The sequence below is a fragment of the Diachasma alloeum genome, unplaced genomic scaffold (genome assembly GCF_001412515.2).
Source record: "Diachasma alloeum isolate Michigan unplaced genomic scaffold, Dall2.0 Dall_scaffold_00360, whole genome shotgun sequence".
Classification (NCBI taxonomy): domain Eukaryota; kingdom Metazoa; phylum Arthropoda; class Insecta; order Hymenoptera; family Braconidae; genus Diachasma; species Diachasma alloeum.
The window spans coordinates 129,721-149,633 of NW_021680499.1; the positions used below are offsets into that span (position 1 = coordinate 129,721).

General features: G+C 37.2%; 1 protein-coding gene across 1 annotated transcript in view; it reads right to left on the bottom strand.

Moving 5' to 3' along the window:
• Positions 1 to 18,206, bottom strand: part of LOC107041276 (paired mesoderm homeobox protein 2A-like) — a 24,495-nt gene extending 6,289 nt beyond the window's left edge. Inside the window, exons 1-2 of the mRNA XM_015261753.1 lie at positions 17,852 to 18,206; positions 13,521 to 13,714 (exon numbers count right to left, since the gene is read on the bottom strand). Of these exons, the coding sequence (XP_015117239.1) occupies positions 13,521 to 13,714; positions 17,852 to 18,206 (549 nt within the window). The remainder of the gene's footprint in view (positions 1 to 13,520; positions 13,715 to 17,851) is intronic.
• Between the last annotated feature and the right edge of the window lie 1,707 nt (positions 18,207 to 19,913).

Sequence of the window (19,913 nt, forward strand, 5' to 3'; positions counted from 1 at the left end):
GGGGGGGGGGGTAATTAGGGAGGTGTGGATTGGCGGTGCATGAAGGAAAGGTCTGATCCAAATTTACCACCAAATTCTTCTACGATTACGAAAAAATTAGAAAAAAATAAGTCCTAGTTCGTTAAAAAATTCTATTTTGATTATTTAAAGAAATGTTCAACAACACGGAGAGAAATATTCAATAAAAATTACGGAACTGTCACGGAATTCTTCTGGAGCGTTACATAATTTTAATCCGTGAAAAATTCCGATCCCGTCACTTAAATTTTCCGAATCGATTTCGTAATCGGTGAGTGACTTGCGAGTTCCGTAATTTTTACTGAAGATTTCTCTCCGTGAAGAAATATTTTACCCGAAAAGTCGATGAAATTGCAACTTTCTGTACAATTTATTTTACTAAAATATTCTCAATAAAAATTCTACATAAATTTTCCCAGTTCTTGCATTGCATCTCTTTTCGTCTCCATACGCAGAAAAGCTCCGGGTTCTTCCAAAAGAATCGGCGATATTCTGACTTTGAAACCACCCAACGAATTACTAAATAACATCCCCGAAATTCCATCCTCCAGCCGACCATCGAACTTCCTCAAAACAAGACACCCCCTCCCCTCCAAGACCCCGAAAATCCTAAAGATCCACGCAAGTTGCATCCGCTCCCACTCCACTGTGTTCCCACCCCCCGCCAGAACTAATTCCCTAATTAAAAGGCTCCAAGAACATAAAAGACGTTCCTCTTTTTCTCCCCGAGTCTCCTCTACAATTCAATTAAGCCGACATATATTCCAAGCGCCAAAGTAGGAACAATCACAAGTGCCAGCGCGGGGGAGGGGCGGAGAGGGCAGGGGGTGCACCACGACTGATGTCTCCTGGAGTGTCTGGCCTGTGTTAAAATTGCCAGCGAGGCCAGAAAGATTCTGCCGCCACACAACTTGCAGCTACCAAAGTCAAATGGTATATAAAACACACATTGTGTTAAAACGTTGTGTATTCACACGGGGTGAATGGGAGAGAGAGATGGTACATCGGTGTTGCTACGCTGATGCTCGGCAGGACAGTTTTTAATCACTGTAAGTGGATCTACATGGAGCTCGCAATTACCCCGGGCACACTCGCTAGCACGACCCCCTTGTGTATCAGCCACCCCCGTTACCAACCAGAAACGAATGCTTTCCCCATTTTCCCCCGGTATAGCCCGGTACCACGTACAATTCCCCCATTCCCCCGCAGCCCTCGCGCTTCATCATTCCTCTCAGTCCCTTCGTCCGCACTCCACCGTCAGCTCTCTCGCTCATCTTTGTTTTCACTCTTTTCCCTCTTGCTGTTCTTCTCTCGCGTCCTCAGACACAGTTTTATTATTCTCGCCCCGGCAAGCATCCCAGAGGATGGGGAAAAAACAAACGTGGGCTCGGAGTTTTTTTGCTCTGATCTTTTACTTTGTTACAGCATTTTCTTGTATGAAAATTATTTCTTTATTGCTGATGGCAGGCTAAGGGAGGGAGGGGGACATGTGGGGGGGATTAATGTTTAATCATGAGATTGACGGAAATTTCTGGGACGTTCCGGGGGGATGTTAGTTAAATGTGATTTTTGTGGAATTTAGGCATATTATTTTTTTTTTATGTAATTTGTCACAAGAAGCTTGTGACTGGCTATCGCCCGAGGGCCTTCGGCCTAATTTAGGTATATTTTTAGGGGATTATTCAGAAAATTTGGAGTGCAAAATGCTGAAATCTTTAGAGACCTTGGATTTTTTTTAATTAACCAGTGGAAAATCCTGAAATCAAGAGATTTTGTCTGTAATTCCCAGCGTATAAAATTGAAGTTCAAGGTAATTCCAGTTAGTGACAAGAGTTCCTAAAAATTAACTCGTAGAAACAAAGAATAAATTTAAAAAAGACAGGTTTATTATTCTCGCCCCGGCAAGCATCCCAGAGGATGGGAAAAAACAAACGTGGGCTCGTAGTTTTTTGCTCTGATCTTTTACTTTGTTACAGCATTTTCTTGTATGAAAATTATTTCTTTATTGCTGATGGCAGGCTAAGGGAGGGAGGGGGACATGTGGAGGGGGATTACTGTTTAATCATGAGATTGAAGGAAATTTCTGGAAAGTTCGGGCGGATGTTAGTTAAATGTGATTTTTACGGAATTTAGTTACATTTTTAGAGAATTACTGAACAAATTAATTATTTTATCAGTAATTATGTTATTTTAGTATTGATTCTATTTTATCATTATTAATTATATATTATTTATTATTTTATCACATATGTTCCGGGAGAAAAAAAGTTTTAATTATTACAGATCTGCGAGTTTTTTCAAGTTAACGAGTGAAAAATCCTAAAATCACGTGATTTTCTCCATAATTCCCAGTGACATAAAATGAAACTTCTGGATAATTCTAATTAAGGTCAGAGCAATTAGAAATCCGAATGACAGTCATTCTCTGGTAAAATGATAAAATTTATCGAATGGTTGATTGAATCCGAGGGAATTATGAGTGACATCTGCATTCAATAAGTCAATTTTCATGAACGATATGACACAATTGCTCTATTGGAAGAAATGATCACATCTCACACAGAATATTCAGATTGTATTTCGAATTCAATCATTATTTAATTGACCAAAGTAACGAGTATTCAAGCGAGATTGGATCCATTGGATGTCATTGAACATGATATCTGAATTGAATTTACCAATGTTTAATCATCGAAGTGAATCATGGTAATTCCTTAATCGAACAATTGCACCAATCAAATAATTTATCATGAGATTCATTCTCAATATCGATTCTTCTCAATAATCTAATACAATAAAACGATCGCTTACGCCTGAGTTGAAGTGCTACACGTCAATAATGAGAACGACCCTAATTTCGGGATCAATGAAATTATCTTGAATTGAAATTCCCCTCGAGACGAATGATTAAAATGCAACAAGTATTTATAAGCCATCAAACAATTCAATGGGTTTATCACAGTTATTTATAAATGAGTGCCTCATATTATAATTTTCTAATTAATTATAAATTCATAAATTAATTAGATAATTTTCTCTAAGAACGAAGTAATTATCCACTTTTCACTTTGAATTTAATGTCTTAATCTTTCTAATCACGAATGAAACGAAAGGAATTTACGAATTCTTCATAATTTATTTTTCATAGAAATAATAAGTTGCTGTAAATAAAATGACCCTAACCGTTTAATCAAGACAATGATTATGAAAAGAAAATCCGCTCCAGTCAAAAATGATTGAAATGTAACAAAATAATTTTAAAGTCATTGAACGCATCAATACGACAACTACATATTTAAAATAGTAGCTCATATTATAATGAAAAAGAATTACGTTTTTTTTACAACAAAATAATCATCAAAAATTCACCTCGAATTTGATCTCTCAATCTGTCTACTGACGAACCAAACGAAAGGGATTTACTAATTCTCACCAATTTATTTCAATTCGATAATGAGTTACATCTGAATGAAATTAATTCATCTCCATTATCAAAATGTTCCTAAAGAGATCCCCCTCCATTAAAAAATACTTGCAATGTAACAAGTATTTAAAACTCCTTAAATACTTCCATCCAACACCAGTTGTTTGAAGGACTAGATCAAAACCACACACGATTGAGCATTAAAAAGCCGGAGGGGAGGCTCTCATCTTAATTGGATACGGGCCACTTGTCTACGAGTGTAATAACAGTGTCGGCCGACCCCCTGACCCCACGGATTTTAATCCAGCGTCCTGACACCCATTGACGCGTGCCCATCCCTCCAGGCACTGAGTCACTTGCTGCAGCCGTTTGCAGCCACCGTACGAGCGAATTACAAATCCATTAACAACCTGTATCTGCACCCCATGCATAATCATAATGCATTAGTGGATCATTCGAATTGCTCGCTGACCTACTGAAAATAAACCGTGCTGTTTGCTTGAATGCAGATGGATTCAATCACTTAGATATTATTTCAGCGTTCGAGGGGATTTAATATTCCAGGCATTATGAGAGGAGTCAGTGTTGGCAAGTGTTGGAATGATTGAATGTATAATCTGTGCCGTGGAGGACTGAATAATTACGACTTGTCCCCTATTCATTTTTTCGTTACTCTCATTATATGAATAACAATTTGTTACTTCAATTGAATAAATAACAATTCGTTACTTCATTAATATGAATAACAATTTGTGACTTCAAGTATTTTTTCGAAAAGTATCAATTTTACGGTCAGAGTTAAGAATTTGTTTACTTTTTACGTTTTTTTTTGAGTGAAAACCTGTGATTTATTGATGGTTTTATATATTTTTGGAGTTGTTGTTGTTGTTGTTGTTGTTATCGATACTCAATCGGTTTGAACAATCCAGCAGTCACACTATCAGAAAAAATTGAAATTTCATGGATCGATTACGTATTGTGAATTTGATTCAAATTTCAGATCAAATCATTCACGGATTCCCTCTAAATATTGACGTATTTATGAATTTATGCATCGATAGATCATCATACCAAATTAATCATAAAATAAACAGTTGAAATAACAAAGTTATTGGGTGTTTATTTAGAGATTTTCGAAGTCTCTTATTCCAAATGAAAAATAGAAGGAGAACAGCGAGAGCTCGCAGAAAATAAAACTTTCATCGGCATTAAGTTTGTAATGACATTATGTTGATTCGACAAGAGATAAAAATCTGGCGGAGAAGTCACTTGTCATGTGGGTTTGACGAATCGGCGAATTTCGTATGCTCCGATCGGAGTATGTAACAAGATCTCAAAATTCACTGACGGTAAGAATTCAATGAGATTAAGGCTGTGATCCAATCCAGGAAAATCATGAAAAAATGAATGTGGAGGGAAGAATCATCTGTCATACGTTTTTGGAGAAGAAAATAATCCAATCGCACACCGGAGGATTCAGTAATATCATAAATTCAATCAACTTTTCAAAAGTTGAAGTGGGAGACGAACAGTTGAGGAATTCTATCACAAAAGTTCACGGGACCATTAAAAAATGTGCAAAATGCGGTAAATAAATTATATGTAGAACCTGAATAAATGATAAAATAATATCCATCCATTCTATACATCAATACTTCAATAATGAAAGTCGAATCGAAATGTCACAATGTTCTCTTCCCCAAATTCGATAAATTCAGTGATTATAAGAATTTAAGGGAATCGAGATTGTAATAAAATTAATAAAAATATTCACGATAAAAGAATATACAGAAAAACTCATGGGTTTTCATAGACTAAAATGTAATATAAAATGTTACAAAAATGATAAATGAAGAATTAAATGAAAATTGAATTGAAGAATTGGATTCAGTTGAATTGAAGAATTGAATTGAATTGAAGAATTAAACGAAAGAATGAAACGAATTAAATTGAAATTAAAAAATCACATTCCCTTCAAGCCCATGACCATATCGATAATACAAAGTGAATCAGAACGATCTAATCAGTAGTATCCCCTTCCCCCTCAAACGAAATAAAAAAATTACGTTTAATTACCGTCAGGAGAGCAATCATGGCTGTTTGACGATTGGCAGTTAGCACAAGTAGAGAGCCAGAAACGAGAAAAACGAGAAAAGTCAGATAAAAAGAGTCAGAAGGGCAAATGAAAAAAAGGAGAGTGGACGAGAGTTGGGTTGCGAAGGAGGCGAGTAGGAGGGTTGGGGGTTTTATCGAGCAGACGCCATGCCACACAGAGGGTGGCTGGCAACGAACGAATCACGAATGAAGATGCGAGCTTGGCAATCCTTCCCTTCCCTCCCGTCCTCCATTCTCGTTCTTCAAAGTCGACAAAGAAGTGAGTGGGCTCATGCTGCTCTTTTAGTTTCATTCTGGGATATATTGACTCTATTCGTCGTTTTGGGATCGTCAGCACCCAGAGAAATTGTTTATTTTTATTTAATAAACTGTATTTAAATTGAATGGATGAGCTTTAACAGATTGTAATTACGCTTTCATTCAAAGTTGAACTGGACTTTTATTCGCATTTTGTTCACATCAATTAAGTAGTTTTTTTAATGTGAAAAAATGTTTCGTTGATCCAAATGAAGATTTTATCTGGTAGAAATTGAATCGTTGTTGAGAATTTGAGAGAACGAATTTATTAACATGAGGATTTGGTGGGAATAAATAATTTATTCATTTCCAATGTGAATGTTGTTGAAACGAATGGAGGATGATCAAATTAACTAGAATGAACATTAATTGTTATTTGTGGTGATGTTGATAATTACTGGAGATGAGATGAGTCTAATATGTGATTTATTTAATTCAAATAAAGTTTATGTAATTGATTAATTAATTAATTATGTAAATGATTTCTCTGGATGTAGTAGAAAGTGATTGAATATTTTCAAACAAAAAAATGCAATTTATGGTGTGTTGAGATCTGTTTAAGTGTTTTGTTCAAAATAATATGATCAAAATTGATATTATTTATTAGAGGAAAATCAAGTTTATTTATTTCGTATCAATAATTTTTCTGCGTACTCGAAAACTCGATTAGATTCGGAATCCTAATTTTTTTCTCAATTTAATTATCGTTTTGTTTTTTCAAAGAAGAAATNATTGAATTGAATTGAAGAATTAAACGAAAGAATGAAACGAATTAAATTGAAATTAAAAAATCACATTCCCTTCAAGCCCATGACCATATCGATAATACAAAGTGAATCAGAACGATCTAATCAGTAGTATCCCCTTCCCCCTCAAACGAAATAAAAAAATTACGTTTAATTACCGTCAGGAGAGCAATCATGGCTGTTTGACGATTGGCAGTTAGCACAAGTAGAGAGCCAGAAACGAGAAAAACGAGAAAAGTCAGATAAAAAGAGTCAGAAGGGCAAATGAAAAAAAGGAGAGTGGACGAGAGTTGGGTTGCGAAGGAGGCGAGTAGGAGGGTTGGGGGTTTTATCGAGCAGACGCCATGCCACACAGAGGGTGGCTGGCAACGAACGAATCACGAATGAAGATGCGAGCTTGGCAATCCTTCCCTTCCCTCCCGTCCTCCATTCTCGTTCTTCAAAGTCGACAAAGAAGTGAGTGGGCTCATGCTGCTCTTTTAGTTTCATTCTGGGATATATTGACTCTATTCGTCGTTTTGGGATCGTCAGCACCCAGAGAAATTGTTTATTTTTATTTAATAAACTGTATTTAAATTGAATGGATGAGCTTTAACAGATTGTAATTACGCTTTCATTCAAAGTTGAACTGGACTTTTATTCGCATTTTGTTCACATCAATTAAGTAGTTTTTTTAATGTGAAAAAATGTTTCGTTGATCCAAATGAAGATTTTATCTGGTAGAAATTGAATCGTTGTTGAGAATTTGAGAGAACGAATTTATTAACATGAGGATTTGGTGGGAATAAATAATTTATTCATTTCCAATGTGAATGTTGTTGAAACGAATGGAGGATGATCAAATTAACTAGAATGAACATTAATTGTTATTTGTGGTGATGTTGATAATTACTGGAGATGAGATGAGTCTAATATGTGATTTATTTAATTCAAATAAAGTTTATGTAATTGATTAATTAATTAATTATGTAAATGATTTCTCTGGATGTAGTAGAAAGTGATTGAATATTTTCAAACAAAAAAATGCAATTTATGGTGTGTTGAGATCTGTTTAAGTGTTTTGTTCAAAATAATATGATCAAAATTGATATTATTTATTAGAGGAAAATCAAGTTTATTTATTTCGTATCAATAATTTTTCTGCGTACTCGAAAACTCGATTAGATTCGGAATCCTAATTTTTTTCTCAATTTAATTATCGTTTTGTTTTTTCAAAGAAGAAATGTTTAAAAATCAGTATTTAACCCAGTGTCTTATGTGAAAATCAACATTTCCATTGTAATCAAAGATGAAAATCTGATTTTTTTCATTAGATGTGAGAAAATCAAGAATTTTTTTGACACCCCATAAAAAATAAACCACCGTTTTGCAACCAAATTTTATTATTTACTCATAAGAGGGAAATGTTTGAAAAAGTATCAATATTTTGCGAAATTTAATTTAGAATAATACTGACTGGGTATGAATTAACTATTTTACAATACCGCGGTCTCTTTATTATTTTAAATTGTTGTGATATGACTATCAAAGGAACAAATGTTAAAAGTGTAAAAAGCCCAATCGGCTATATATGGATTATAATAAATAAATAAATAAATAAATACTGACTGGTTATGAATTTTTTCAAATTTTTTCCATGGAATTTAGTTGAAAAATTGAAAAACTGAAAATATCCAAAAGTACAACTAGGGTAGAGCTACTTTAATTGTTTGAAAAATGAAGATTTGCTTGAAATAATATGACGAAAATTGATGAGACCATTAGAAATGATCAGGAGAATAACAAACACACTTGGAGCGCCAAACAGCCGTACCCTCGGTGGATACCTTATTATAGAACGGTCATATTCCAGCCGCAAACTACTAGAAAATTGATAGCAACTTCGAGTTTAATAATCCACGGTGGTCTTGCGCTTACGTGCGCCACCCCAGCATCACTGAAACCCATCAAATAGCAATGAACCCACCAGGATTTCAACAAACAATCAATTAACGTAAATATTATCAATCCACTGCATGAATGTAATTACAATATTTGAGTGGGAGTTAACAAAGTTTTGATCGAATTAATGTAAAAATTTGGCAAGTGAGGGGCTATGAATATGCCGGTGTGTTGAGCACTTATGGCTTCGTCGAACGAACCTGTCTCAATGGCTGGATATTTATTATTTCATTATCGTTGGGCATGCGGGGAAATTCATTACCTCGTACTCACGATTTTCAATGATTTAATACAGTGAACTGCATTACACGTGTGAAATTGTGTTTTCCAATTGTTCCCAAGAGTGAGGACGGATCCTGATTCACGGGTATGGAGTTTCGGGTATAAAATCCAATAGATTACTTCGGGTTGTTCATCGGTCGGTTTATAGAGTCGTAAAATTGATTCGCCGTAAAAAGTTCAATCTTCAGCGACAAATTGAATTAAAGGCTTTTATGATCAAAAGCAAGCGGCGCTTTTTAAGATTTTTGGATGGAATTTCCGGGACACTTCTCGGGAATTTTTATCACATATTTCCACTGGAATTCCAGGGAATTTAGGCATTGAAAATTCAAAATCCACGAAAAAAATCAATTAATTCAATTCAATTTAATTAATTCAATTCTGTGAAAATTTCACAAAAATCCCGAGAAATTTTACCAGAAATACCAAGAAATTTCACCTTAATAGCACTAGAATTCTTCACAGCCGGTGGATTGTAATTTTTTCCAGTACTCGTACTAGAATTTTTCAAGAAAATTTCTCTCCGTGCAAACGTGCTTTAATAGAAGCTCCAATCAACGATTCTCAACATACTTTCATAATTACGAAACTCAATCCAAATTCAATAACCTCAGCAGTCATGCATCATGATCTTGAAGAATTGACCTTCACGCCAAGTGACCCCCCCGAAAGTGTAACTAAAAGCCCGTGAAAACCTCCACCGAGGATAATATTGACTTTGAAACGTGCGGCAGTGATGGAAACCCCGTCAGATTGATCATGAAGAAGACAGACTGCACATAAATCAATTACTGAAACATGTCGGGCGGAAGAGACAAGACGATCAAAATGGTGCGTTGTGGTGCAGCGACGGACGAGGAGAGAGAGCTGCGTCATTTTATCCGTGCATCGATAAGCAGATGACTCTAGACCCCTCGCGATGCCTCCGGTTGGATCCCATCACTTGGCATTCGGGTAATACAATTAACCGAACACCAGACAGAAATCTCCTAAAGTTAGATCCTTGGCGACGTATATATCATTAACCGGGGCGAGAAAAAGATGAGGGATTCAGACTTTTCACTCGGTTTGTTATCTCCGAGGGAATTTATTTGAAAACTCAATTCAAATCGAGAACAAACACATTCATTTCACATTTTTTTAATCTAGAATTTTTCATTCTATAATTTTGGGGGAGAATTTTTTCTAATTCTGTAAATGTCCGGGGGAAATGTTTGATGCTTCCTTTTTACATTCCCTGCAATTTAAGGTGAATTCTATTCGTGGTTTGGCGAGGAAAATGCAGGAAGAGATTTGAGAAAATGTCACCTAGAATTGCTAGTAAAAATTCGTGAAATATTGAATAAAATTAACACGATAGGATGTGAATGAACTTGTACATTAGAAAAGCTGTTGAACTGTTGACTATTTTATTTTACCCCCATTTTAACTATTTCATATTAACCTCGATTTTTTTCCCACCAATTTCGATTTCCAACGGAATTTATTTGAAAACTCCATTAAAATTAAAAACAAAAATATTGATTTTACATTGTTTAAATTTAGAATTTTTCATTCAAGAATTTTGCACCGTTCATTGAGTGACAATTTTTTCTAATTCCGAAAATGTCCGGAAGAAATATTTGATGCTTCCTTTTTACATTCCCTGCATTTTTAAGGCGGATTCTATTCGCGGTTTGTCGAGGGAAATGCGCGAAGAGATTTCTCGATCTGATGGAAAACGTCACCTGGAATTACCAGGAAAAATTCGTAAAATATTGAATAAAATTCACACGATGGGATTTGAATGAACTTGTGCATTAGAAAGGCTGCTAAATTATGAATAGAACTATGAAACTGTAAAACGTTAATCCCAACTTGATGAGACACTAAAAATAAATAGACGAAAGTGAGAAAAACACGAATGAAATTCCTGAAACATTCGGAATTTCGTTTCTGTCACTTTCTCCTTGTCAAATAAAATTCTTGAAGTAGCACCAGTAATTTTGACAAAAAATTTCTTCTCGTGAACATTTATTGTTAATTGCCCATTAATTGACATTCTCGCGACGTCTCCTGCAAAATCCCATTAAAATCCCTCATTTTTAAAAACGATAAATGCAATGTAGAAGCTTAAATGAATAAAATTTGTATAAAGACGAGTTACAAAACAGTATGAAAATTCAATCATACAATTCAGTAGTGAAGTGGTAAATGAAGATAACTGGACTTACCTCCCAGTTGAGTTTTTGAGGAATATTTCCGAATCTAAGGGAGATAGCGAAATTTTCGTAGTAATATTTGTTGTAGCACTCAGTCGGCTCCATAAAAAAGGTTATAACAAAAATTTTGCTATCTCCCTTGGATTCCGAGATATTGATTGAAAACTGGTCAATAGTCAAAATTGACTCATCTCCCTTTACCACTTCGCTACTGAATTACACAACTTGAATGAATAAATAAGTAAATAAATAAATAAATAAATAAATACAAATGTCGAAAACAGATTTGTTCTCTAAGATTTAATTTCACTCTTGAAATATACCAAGCTCTCGACTCCAAGAAATTTCACAATTTCAAAATGTACACTGAGAGAAAAATATATTTTTTCTGACTATATTCCATCACCATCGAATTATAGCCAAAAAGTCCTCAACAATTTTTCATGGGTTACGGTAACTATGGCCGGAGAAGTAACTACTACAATGGAATGCAGTCATTGCAACTATTTTATAGTTCTCCTCACGATAGATTTGTCGTGATTACTTTTGAACTTTGGTTAGTTTAACTGCATTTTGATTTGTAAAAATTAGGCTTGTGAAGTTACTATAATGTTACGTCCCGCGTACAAAAAAAAATTGTATCGTTCACCAAAATGCCTCAACTATTTTCTTATTGTAAATGGAACTTCAGATTGTTCTCTCAGTGTAAAATAAATGAAAACATCAGCATAGGCCGAAGAATAATAAAATAATTATATCTCCAGGCGAAGAAACATTAAAAATCCTCAGCTTTCCCTCATGCACACGCATATCCCACCCAAACAAAACCCAGTTGGAGTAATTTGACCGATTGATTTCCCCAACTCCCTGTCCCCATGACTGCCCAGCCGCCCCCCCAATTCATCTCAACAACCATGAAGAGTATCCCCGAAACAAGCTCACAACGATAATCCGTCAAGTACGTTGGGCACTGTAATCCATCAGGTCACGACTGCAGGTGCCCGTGAGAGCGAACAAGACGTAGGTAATTTAATTGCATTAGGCGTCTAAGATACTCCCAGCCTCCTGAAGGTCCGAGGGTCTTCTTACAGAGGGTCCTGACCCTCCGCATCGTCTTATCATGCCCGTCCATTTGCCATTCTGTCAGAAATCACTGACACCGAAGCAAATTGACGTCGACGTTTTGATTTTTCTGCTCTCCACGGATTGAAACTACTGACAACGAGCCTGGAAAATGGATGGAAATTCGGGGGATTTGGGGGATAGGTGGGGAACGAGTAAACAACAGAGTAAATTTTCAAGTTGGTTCTTTCGCTCTTCCCGCAGCACTTAGGGGGAGAATGCGACTCAATGTCTGATAGATAGGAAAGTGGCTGTAGAAAGAGGGATTGTAGAACGCAATGTCGGAGGACGAATTTTTTAGCTGAGGGAATTTTCTATGAAATAGTATATTTCAGCACGTGTGGGGCAATTTCGTCTTTAACGTGTGTGGGGTTTACAGCATGAGCCGAAGGCGAGTGATGTAACCACACACGTTAAGGACGAAATTTCCTAACAAGTACTGAACAACATTTTATGTCACGAAGCCTGAAACCGGCTGAATTAGACACGAGGGGGTCGAAGCGTCGAGTGTGTAATCCAGCCGGTTTCAGGCATGAGTGGCATAAAGAGTATTTTTATGAATGGGTGAGTTTATTGATGAACTGAATACACGGAAAGAAATTTTGGGAGGATTGAATACACGGGAACAAATAAAAAACGGTAGAAATTTTTTTTAGATTACGTAATAGTCGCACTTGAATTCTCAATGTTGTGAATTTGAATTCAACGTAAGATTAAATCGTTCATGGAACCTCTCATTCAGATTGGAAATTCAGAATAATTGGGGTTTCTAGTTTAGATTATCACTGATATTTCAATGACACCTAGAATTTTCAAATTCATTGCGAAAATGAAAAATTCAGGGAAATTATTACTTGAATTTTCAAATTCTTTAACAATTTTCATCGCCATGTGGACCTGAAAATTGCAATTGCATTAAATACTCCAGAATTCACCTGATCCTTCAATAACAAAAAACATGGAAATGTCGTATGAATGAGTGATTGTTAAAAATTGCAAAATTTTTCACGCGAAATTTGAGGAGTAATTTTCTATCAGTGACTGTTCTCAAAGGATTCTAGGAAACCTCTTTTGTCTCTTTTGTCCGGGGACAATATCTCCGACTACCTTCCTAAAGTAATCTTTATTTCCAAATTCTCTCCGTGTATGAAGTATTTTTCAATTTCCAATTTCATCCGACAGATATTCCCCCATTAGCGCGCACTATCCTCCCCAAAATGGACGTTTGCACTCCAAAAAAAGTTTTTCGAGACTCAAATACCTATTCCTACCCCTTACCTACCAATTCCACTCCCTGAAAAACTCGCCCGACTCCGCCACCTGCACGCGCAAGTGGTTCCGGAAATTTAAGATCAGACAATAAAACCAACTCACCTGTACCCTGGCTTCCGTGAGATCGATCTTCATCGCTATCTCCTCTCTCGTGTAAATGTCAGGATAATGTGTCTCCTGGAACGCCCGCTCCAGCTCCTTCAGCTGAGCCGAGGTGAACGTCGTGCGTATCCGTCGCTGTTTCCTCTTCTCCGCGAGCCCGTCGTGCGCCGAGTACGGCTTGTACCCCAGGCCACCTGTCAAGTAAATTGCCATCAGTGCATTTTCTTCGCAAATAATGATAAACTTTTTATTACTCTGAAGGGCAGAGTCGAGCGGAGCATTACGATGAATTTTCTCGTCGCATAAAAACTAGTTTCAGATGTGATGCCGTGATCGACGCAATGAGAACGCGAGTACGTAACCATAGTGATGAGCGTCAAGAGGATGAGGAGAGAGAGGAAGGCATCCATTGATTTTCAGTGCCATCTTGTCGTTGCTACCACTCTGCCAGACCCGTCCGCCGGCTGACTATAAACTCCTCTATCTACTTGACAGCATTTATCGGGAAGTAAGTGCACAGTCCCGACCACTTCATGAGGAAAAATTGTAAAAGTAGTTATCGATATTTGGAGTTATGGAAGTGTTTTTTTCATTCATTCATGAAATGCGACATTAGATTATTGGCAATTTACTGTGGAGGGAGTGGATTTATTCAAGTTTTGCATAATTTTAGAAGTAAATGAAGGTTTTCAGATTTGCGGTATCGAAAGAGCGATAATATGATTTTTTTTTAGATGAGTCATTAATCAGAATAGACTTAACGACAATTTGACAATTTGACAAGTTGTTTTGAGGACTTAGAAATTGAAAATTAATAGTCCTAAAAAATATTAATAGTATTAATTAATTTAAAAATTAGCTTTGAAAATTTTTCCGCAAAATTAGAATTGGATGACAAACGCGGGCTAGTGCGAAAATATATTGGGACTTTATCTGTTAAAAGTTTTCAGAATTTCAAGTAACAGATAATTGACAGCATTTATCGGGAAATATGTACACAGTCCGACCACTTCATGAGGAAAAATTGTAAAAGTAGTTATCGATATTTGGAGTTATGGAAGTGTTTTTTTCATTCATTCATGAAATGCGACATTAGATTATTGGCAATTTACTATGGAGGGAGTGGATTTATTCAAGTTTTGCATAATTTTAGAAGTAAATGAAGGTTTTCAGATTTGCGGTATCGAAAGAGCGATAATATGATTTTTTTTTAGATGAGTCATTAATCAGAATAGACTTAACGACAATTTGACAATTTGACAAGTTGTTTTGAGGACTGAGAAATTGAAAATTAATAGTCCTAAAAAATATTAATAGTATTAATTAATTTAAAAATTAGCTTTGAAAATTTTTCCGCAAAATTAGAATTGGATGACAAACGCGGGCTAGTGCGAAAATATATTGGGACTTTATCTGTTAAAAGTTTTCAGAATTTCAAGTAACAGATAATTGACAGCATTTATCGGGAAATATGTACACAGTCCGACCACTTCATGAGGAAAAATTGTAAAAGTAGTTATCGATATTTGGAGTTATGGAAGTGTTTTTTTCATTCATTCATGAAATGCGACATTAAATTATTGGCAATTTACTATGGAGGGAGTGGATTTCTTCATGTTTTGCATAATTTTAGAAGTAAATGGAGGTTTTCAGATTTGTGGTATCGAAGGAGCGTTCATTTGATTTTTTTTAAAATGAGTCATAAATCAGAATAGACTTAACGACAATTTGACCATTTGACAAGTTGTTTTGAGGACTTAGAAATTGAAAATTAATAGTCCTAAAAAATATTAATAGTATTAATTAATTTAAAAATTAGCTTTGAAAATTTTTCCGCAAAATTAGAATTGGATGACAAACGCGGGCTAGTGCGAAAATATCTTCTGACTTTTTTTATTAAAAGTTGTCAGAATTTCAAGTAACAGATAATTGACAGCATTTATCGGGAAGTAAGTGCACAGTCCGACCACTTCATGAGGGAAAATTGTAAAAGTATTCATCGGTATTTGGAGTTATGGAAGAGTCTTTTGATTAATTCACGAAATCCGATATTAGATTATCGTCAATTAATTATCGCTAACTGAAGGCTTTCATATTCGTAATATCAAAGAAGCGATAATATGAGAATTTTTTGGTTATTTCATAATTAAACAAAGATTTATAAATAATTTTATCAATCAGAACAATAGTAGCCTCAAATTTTACAATTTTGGAATTTCATTAAACATCCCAGAAATCAAGTGTTTTGTCAGCAACAACATAAATGAGAGTTTCATGTACATTAGTCCTACTTTGGCTTATTTTTGAATTAGTTTTAAATTAGTCATTGCAATATGTTTGACTCAAAACCCCAAGAATAATATTCTAACACTGTAAGACAATCTCACAAATAAAATACACGATTCCCACCGACAACAGAAGCCATCAAATAAAAATGTTCATCCCAACATAGAAATTTCCCGTCAATAATTCAGTAAATATCATCTGAAGAGCTAGATGATGGCTCTGTGTTCATCCCGATGAACAAGTAAACGAAACCTGGCTCAAATATTCATTCAATTCTCAATTCACATGCGGTACTCAAGTACCTGAAATAAACCGCTGGCTGCTGTATCCGTTGAAAATTTCAGGTACCTGTGACAGTTGACGTTAAAAAATTGAGGGAAAAATTATTTTCGACACGCGAGGCGACGTGTATTACCGTGAAATATAATCAAAGGGAATTATCCGGTGGAATGAATCATTGATGATGAATTTTTCCACTGGAGTTCGACGGATGGAGGAAATTGGAGTTCATTTTCGTGGTAAATGGAAAAATTGGGCGCACCAATTCTCGTTGATTATCGACGTGCCTTGGGCACAGTAAATTGACATTTTTTGACGGATAATTTTTCAGTGCCTCAGCGGGGCCTCGATAATAATTCACCGATGCACCGGATATGAATTTACATTCTCCTGAGCAAAATTCAAGGAGATTATACGACCACTCGAATGGAATTATTAATGCACTTTAATCTTATCCATTGATCGTCACAACCATTATCTCCATCTCAGCGGTCTATGAAGAAAATGCGCATGTGGAATGAATTATTTTGGCTCTTGAGATTGGTTTTTGTGCCATGAAATGAATCACATATGCGCTCAGAGAAATGAAGCTTTCGAGTCAAATAAAACCCTATATTTTACCTAAATGAGGGATTGACATGCTGATGAATCTCTTCCCTTCGATGTCCAAACATTAATTCCATTTTAAATTAACAAATTCTTTGTGTGGATTAAGAACATATTTGTTTACACGACGACTCGAATGGAATTATTAATGCACTTTACGCGTCTGATTCATTGATCGTTAGAACCACTATCTCCATATCGACGGTTTGTGAAGAAAATGCGCATGTGGAATGAATTATTTTGGCTCTAGAGATTGGCTTTTACGTGTGACGAAATGAATGACCGGAGAAATGAAGCATTCGAATCAAATAAAACTCTATATTTGATCTAAATGAGAGATTATTGCATGCACGGAGAGAAATGTTCAGTAAAAATTACGGAACTCACAATTCGCTTACCGATTACGGAATCGACTCAGAAAATTTAAATGACGGTATCGTAATTTTTCACAGGAGATTCAGATAAAAATTACGGAACGCTCTGGAAAAATTCCGTGAAAAATCGTTCATGCAATTTCTCACTCAGATCGGAAATTCAGAATAATTGGATTTTTCATGTTAGATTATCGTTGATATTTCAACAACACCTAGAATTTTCACATTATTTAATAATTTTCATTACCATTGCGGAAATTGAACATCACATCCAACTGAATTTTCAGTGGATTGAAGATTCAAGAATATTGTTGCGTAAATTTTCAAATTATTTAATAATTTTCATTATCATGTGAACTAGAAACAGAATTCAACTGATTTCTCACTAATACATGAAAATTTCTTGTGAATGAATGATTATTAAAAATTCCAAGATTTTTTACTCGAAATTTCAGGAGTAATTTTCTAACAGTGTAAGGCCGAAAAAAAAATCAGGCTAATATGAGGTGCCGTGTGACGAACAATATTGTTGGTCATAACAGCCCTAGTCAGAGATTCCGCAGCGTCCGCGAAGCGCCGCCTTACGTCCGGAATGCCAAAAAGTGCGTCTTGACGTGTGACGGATGACATGTGTCTACCCTCCATCTCAAAAAATAAATTTCCGACGAATGTCGAACGCTATTTTCCCCCACAATATGTACGTAATGGGGTTTCCGGAACACGGAGCGTGCGTAAAATGTTGCCCCCGCATTCCCTTCCCTGCTCCAAAAACCGCACCCCCCTTACCTTGAAGATTAATCGACTGATTGAATATAGAGGCGGCATGCCGATGAACATCCTGACTCCTCGCCGCCATAACAGAGCAGGGTGTCGCATGGGCAGCATGATGCGCGTGGGCATGAGCATGCCCAGCATGATGCGCCCCAAGTCCCGGGCCGCTGGCGGTCCCCGTGGCGCCAGCATTCCCCGGATACCCCGCGGCCCTCGCCGCCGTGTACCGATACGCCGCCTGACTCATCTGCGAGCACGAACTCAAGTCCCCATATCCACACTGCATATCCCCGGCGGCAAGAGCGCAGCTCGACGCCTCGAACCCGGCGGCCGCCGCAGCCGCCGCTTGATTCAAATACGAATAATCCATTCCCGTCTCTCCACACCCCCGCAAATCTCACAAAATCACAAGTACCAAATATCGTCTCCAAATCCGTCACACCTGACCCCAAAGCAACCTTAGTCCTTGTTACTGGGTGGCATCACGGCCGCGCGGGCCGTCGGGCACACGATCAGTCCCCGGGATCGTATTACATGAACAAAATCTCGATTCCCCCGCGGACACGCGGAACGCGCGCCTTCCTCCGGTGCGCCAGAGGCCGCCTGCGCACGCGCACTCACTCAATCAGCCGCGTGAGGCCCAATTTCCGCGCACAACTGTCTCCACCGCATCCGCAGACCCCCGCGTCGTGCCGCAGAAGGAGAACAAAACGTATATAAACAAAGAAAAGAAAAGAAAACCCGAGGAAAAGCCGGCGACTTCCAACTCCTTTCTCCGTTTTCTTTCCAGCACCTCCTTTCGCTCTCCACCACGCGTTATACCTCTTGGAAAAGCCGCGGGGTGCTTACGATGTAATCGTATCAAGGAGCGATATCAAATTATTGCGATTATCCCGGGGGTCGGCGATAGAAAAGTTTTTCGGTGGCGTTTAAGAGCACCCGAGACAACCGACTGGTGGCTCTCCTCAAAATCAAATGATAAGCTTAATTCAATAACGCTCTTCACATCGCGTACTGCTCTACCCCCCATTTCGTATCCTAGGCTCGGGGTGAATGGGGGCGTGGCTTAACTGCCCGGGGGTTTCTGCCGATATGGCAGACTGTATGGGAGAGAATACTGTGCGTTCATTGGTGGATTGTAAACAGCCACCCCTGGCTATTTCATCCCTCTGTACGATTGTACGATTTTCACTCTTCCCGGCAAGATCAACGCCCCTTAGTGATGAGGGCGAGGGTGAGGGATTGGCGGAGAGGGGGCGGAGGGGGAGGGGGAGGGGGGCTTCACCCAACCTCTGGGAGTCTCAAAAATGGGTATGAGGGGTTAAAACGAAACGCTATCGCCTGTGATGATGCCTAATGTTTCGACGAGGGGGAAAATTCACGATTTTACGAGCCACGAAGCACAGCATTCTCCCGCTCTCTACTTTCCATTCGCACACTCGAATCGACATTTGTGGCTTGTTGAATCCTCGGTATTGTATGATATGCGGGTGAAAGATTTTGAGGTGTTTTTCTTGGGTGGTTGGGAGAATGCAACGGGCAGGGGATTAGGCCAGATTCATTCGTCAATATTAGGTTGATTAAGTGATCTTTTCGACACTTGTGCGTGAAGCGAAATTTTACGCATGCTCGGCGTAACTTGTGGGAGCATCGCTCGGATAAAATATTATAGCACGCAGCGATAGAAGTATTTTAGGACTCGTGTGATTATTGTCCGAGCCGAAGGCGGGGGTTATAAAGTTACATGAGTCGGATAATACTTTCATCGCCTGATGACATAATGTAGTGTTACATTATGTTATCATAATATCACACGACTATATAGTACTACTACGATGTCCAAGTATTTTTCACAGTTTGGTGCAGACGACGTACTGTAGATTCAACCATTTTCAGTCATCAAATTTGTTAATCAAATTGCGTGAGAAAAATTTGAAAAAAAATCATGAATATTCTGCGTCATTCGAATTATGTTTTGCATAGGATTATTATTTTTTGAATAATCGTTGTTTATTAGTTAATAAGTGGAATTAGTTAAACTTTCGGAACTCTAATTTTTTTAAACGTGAAATCGACT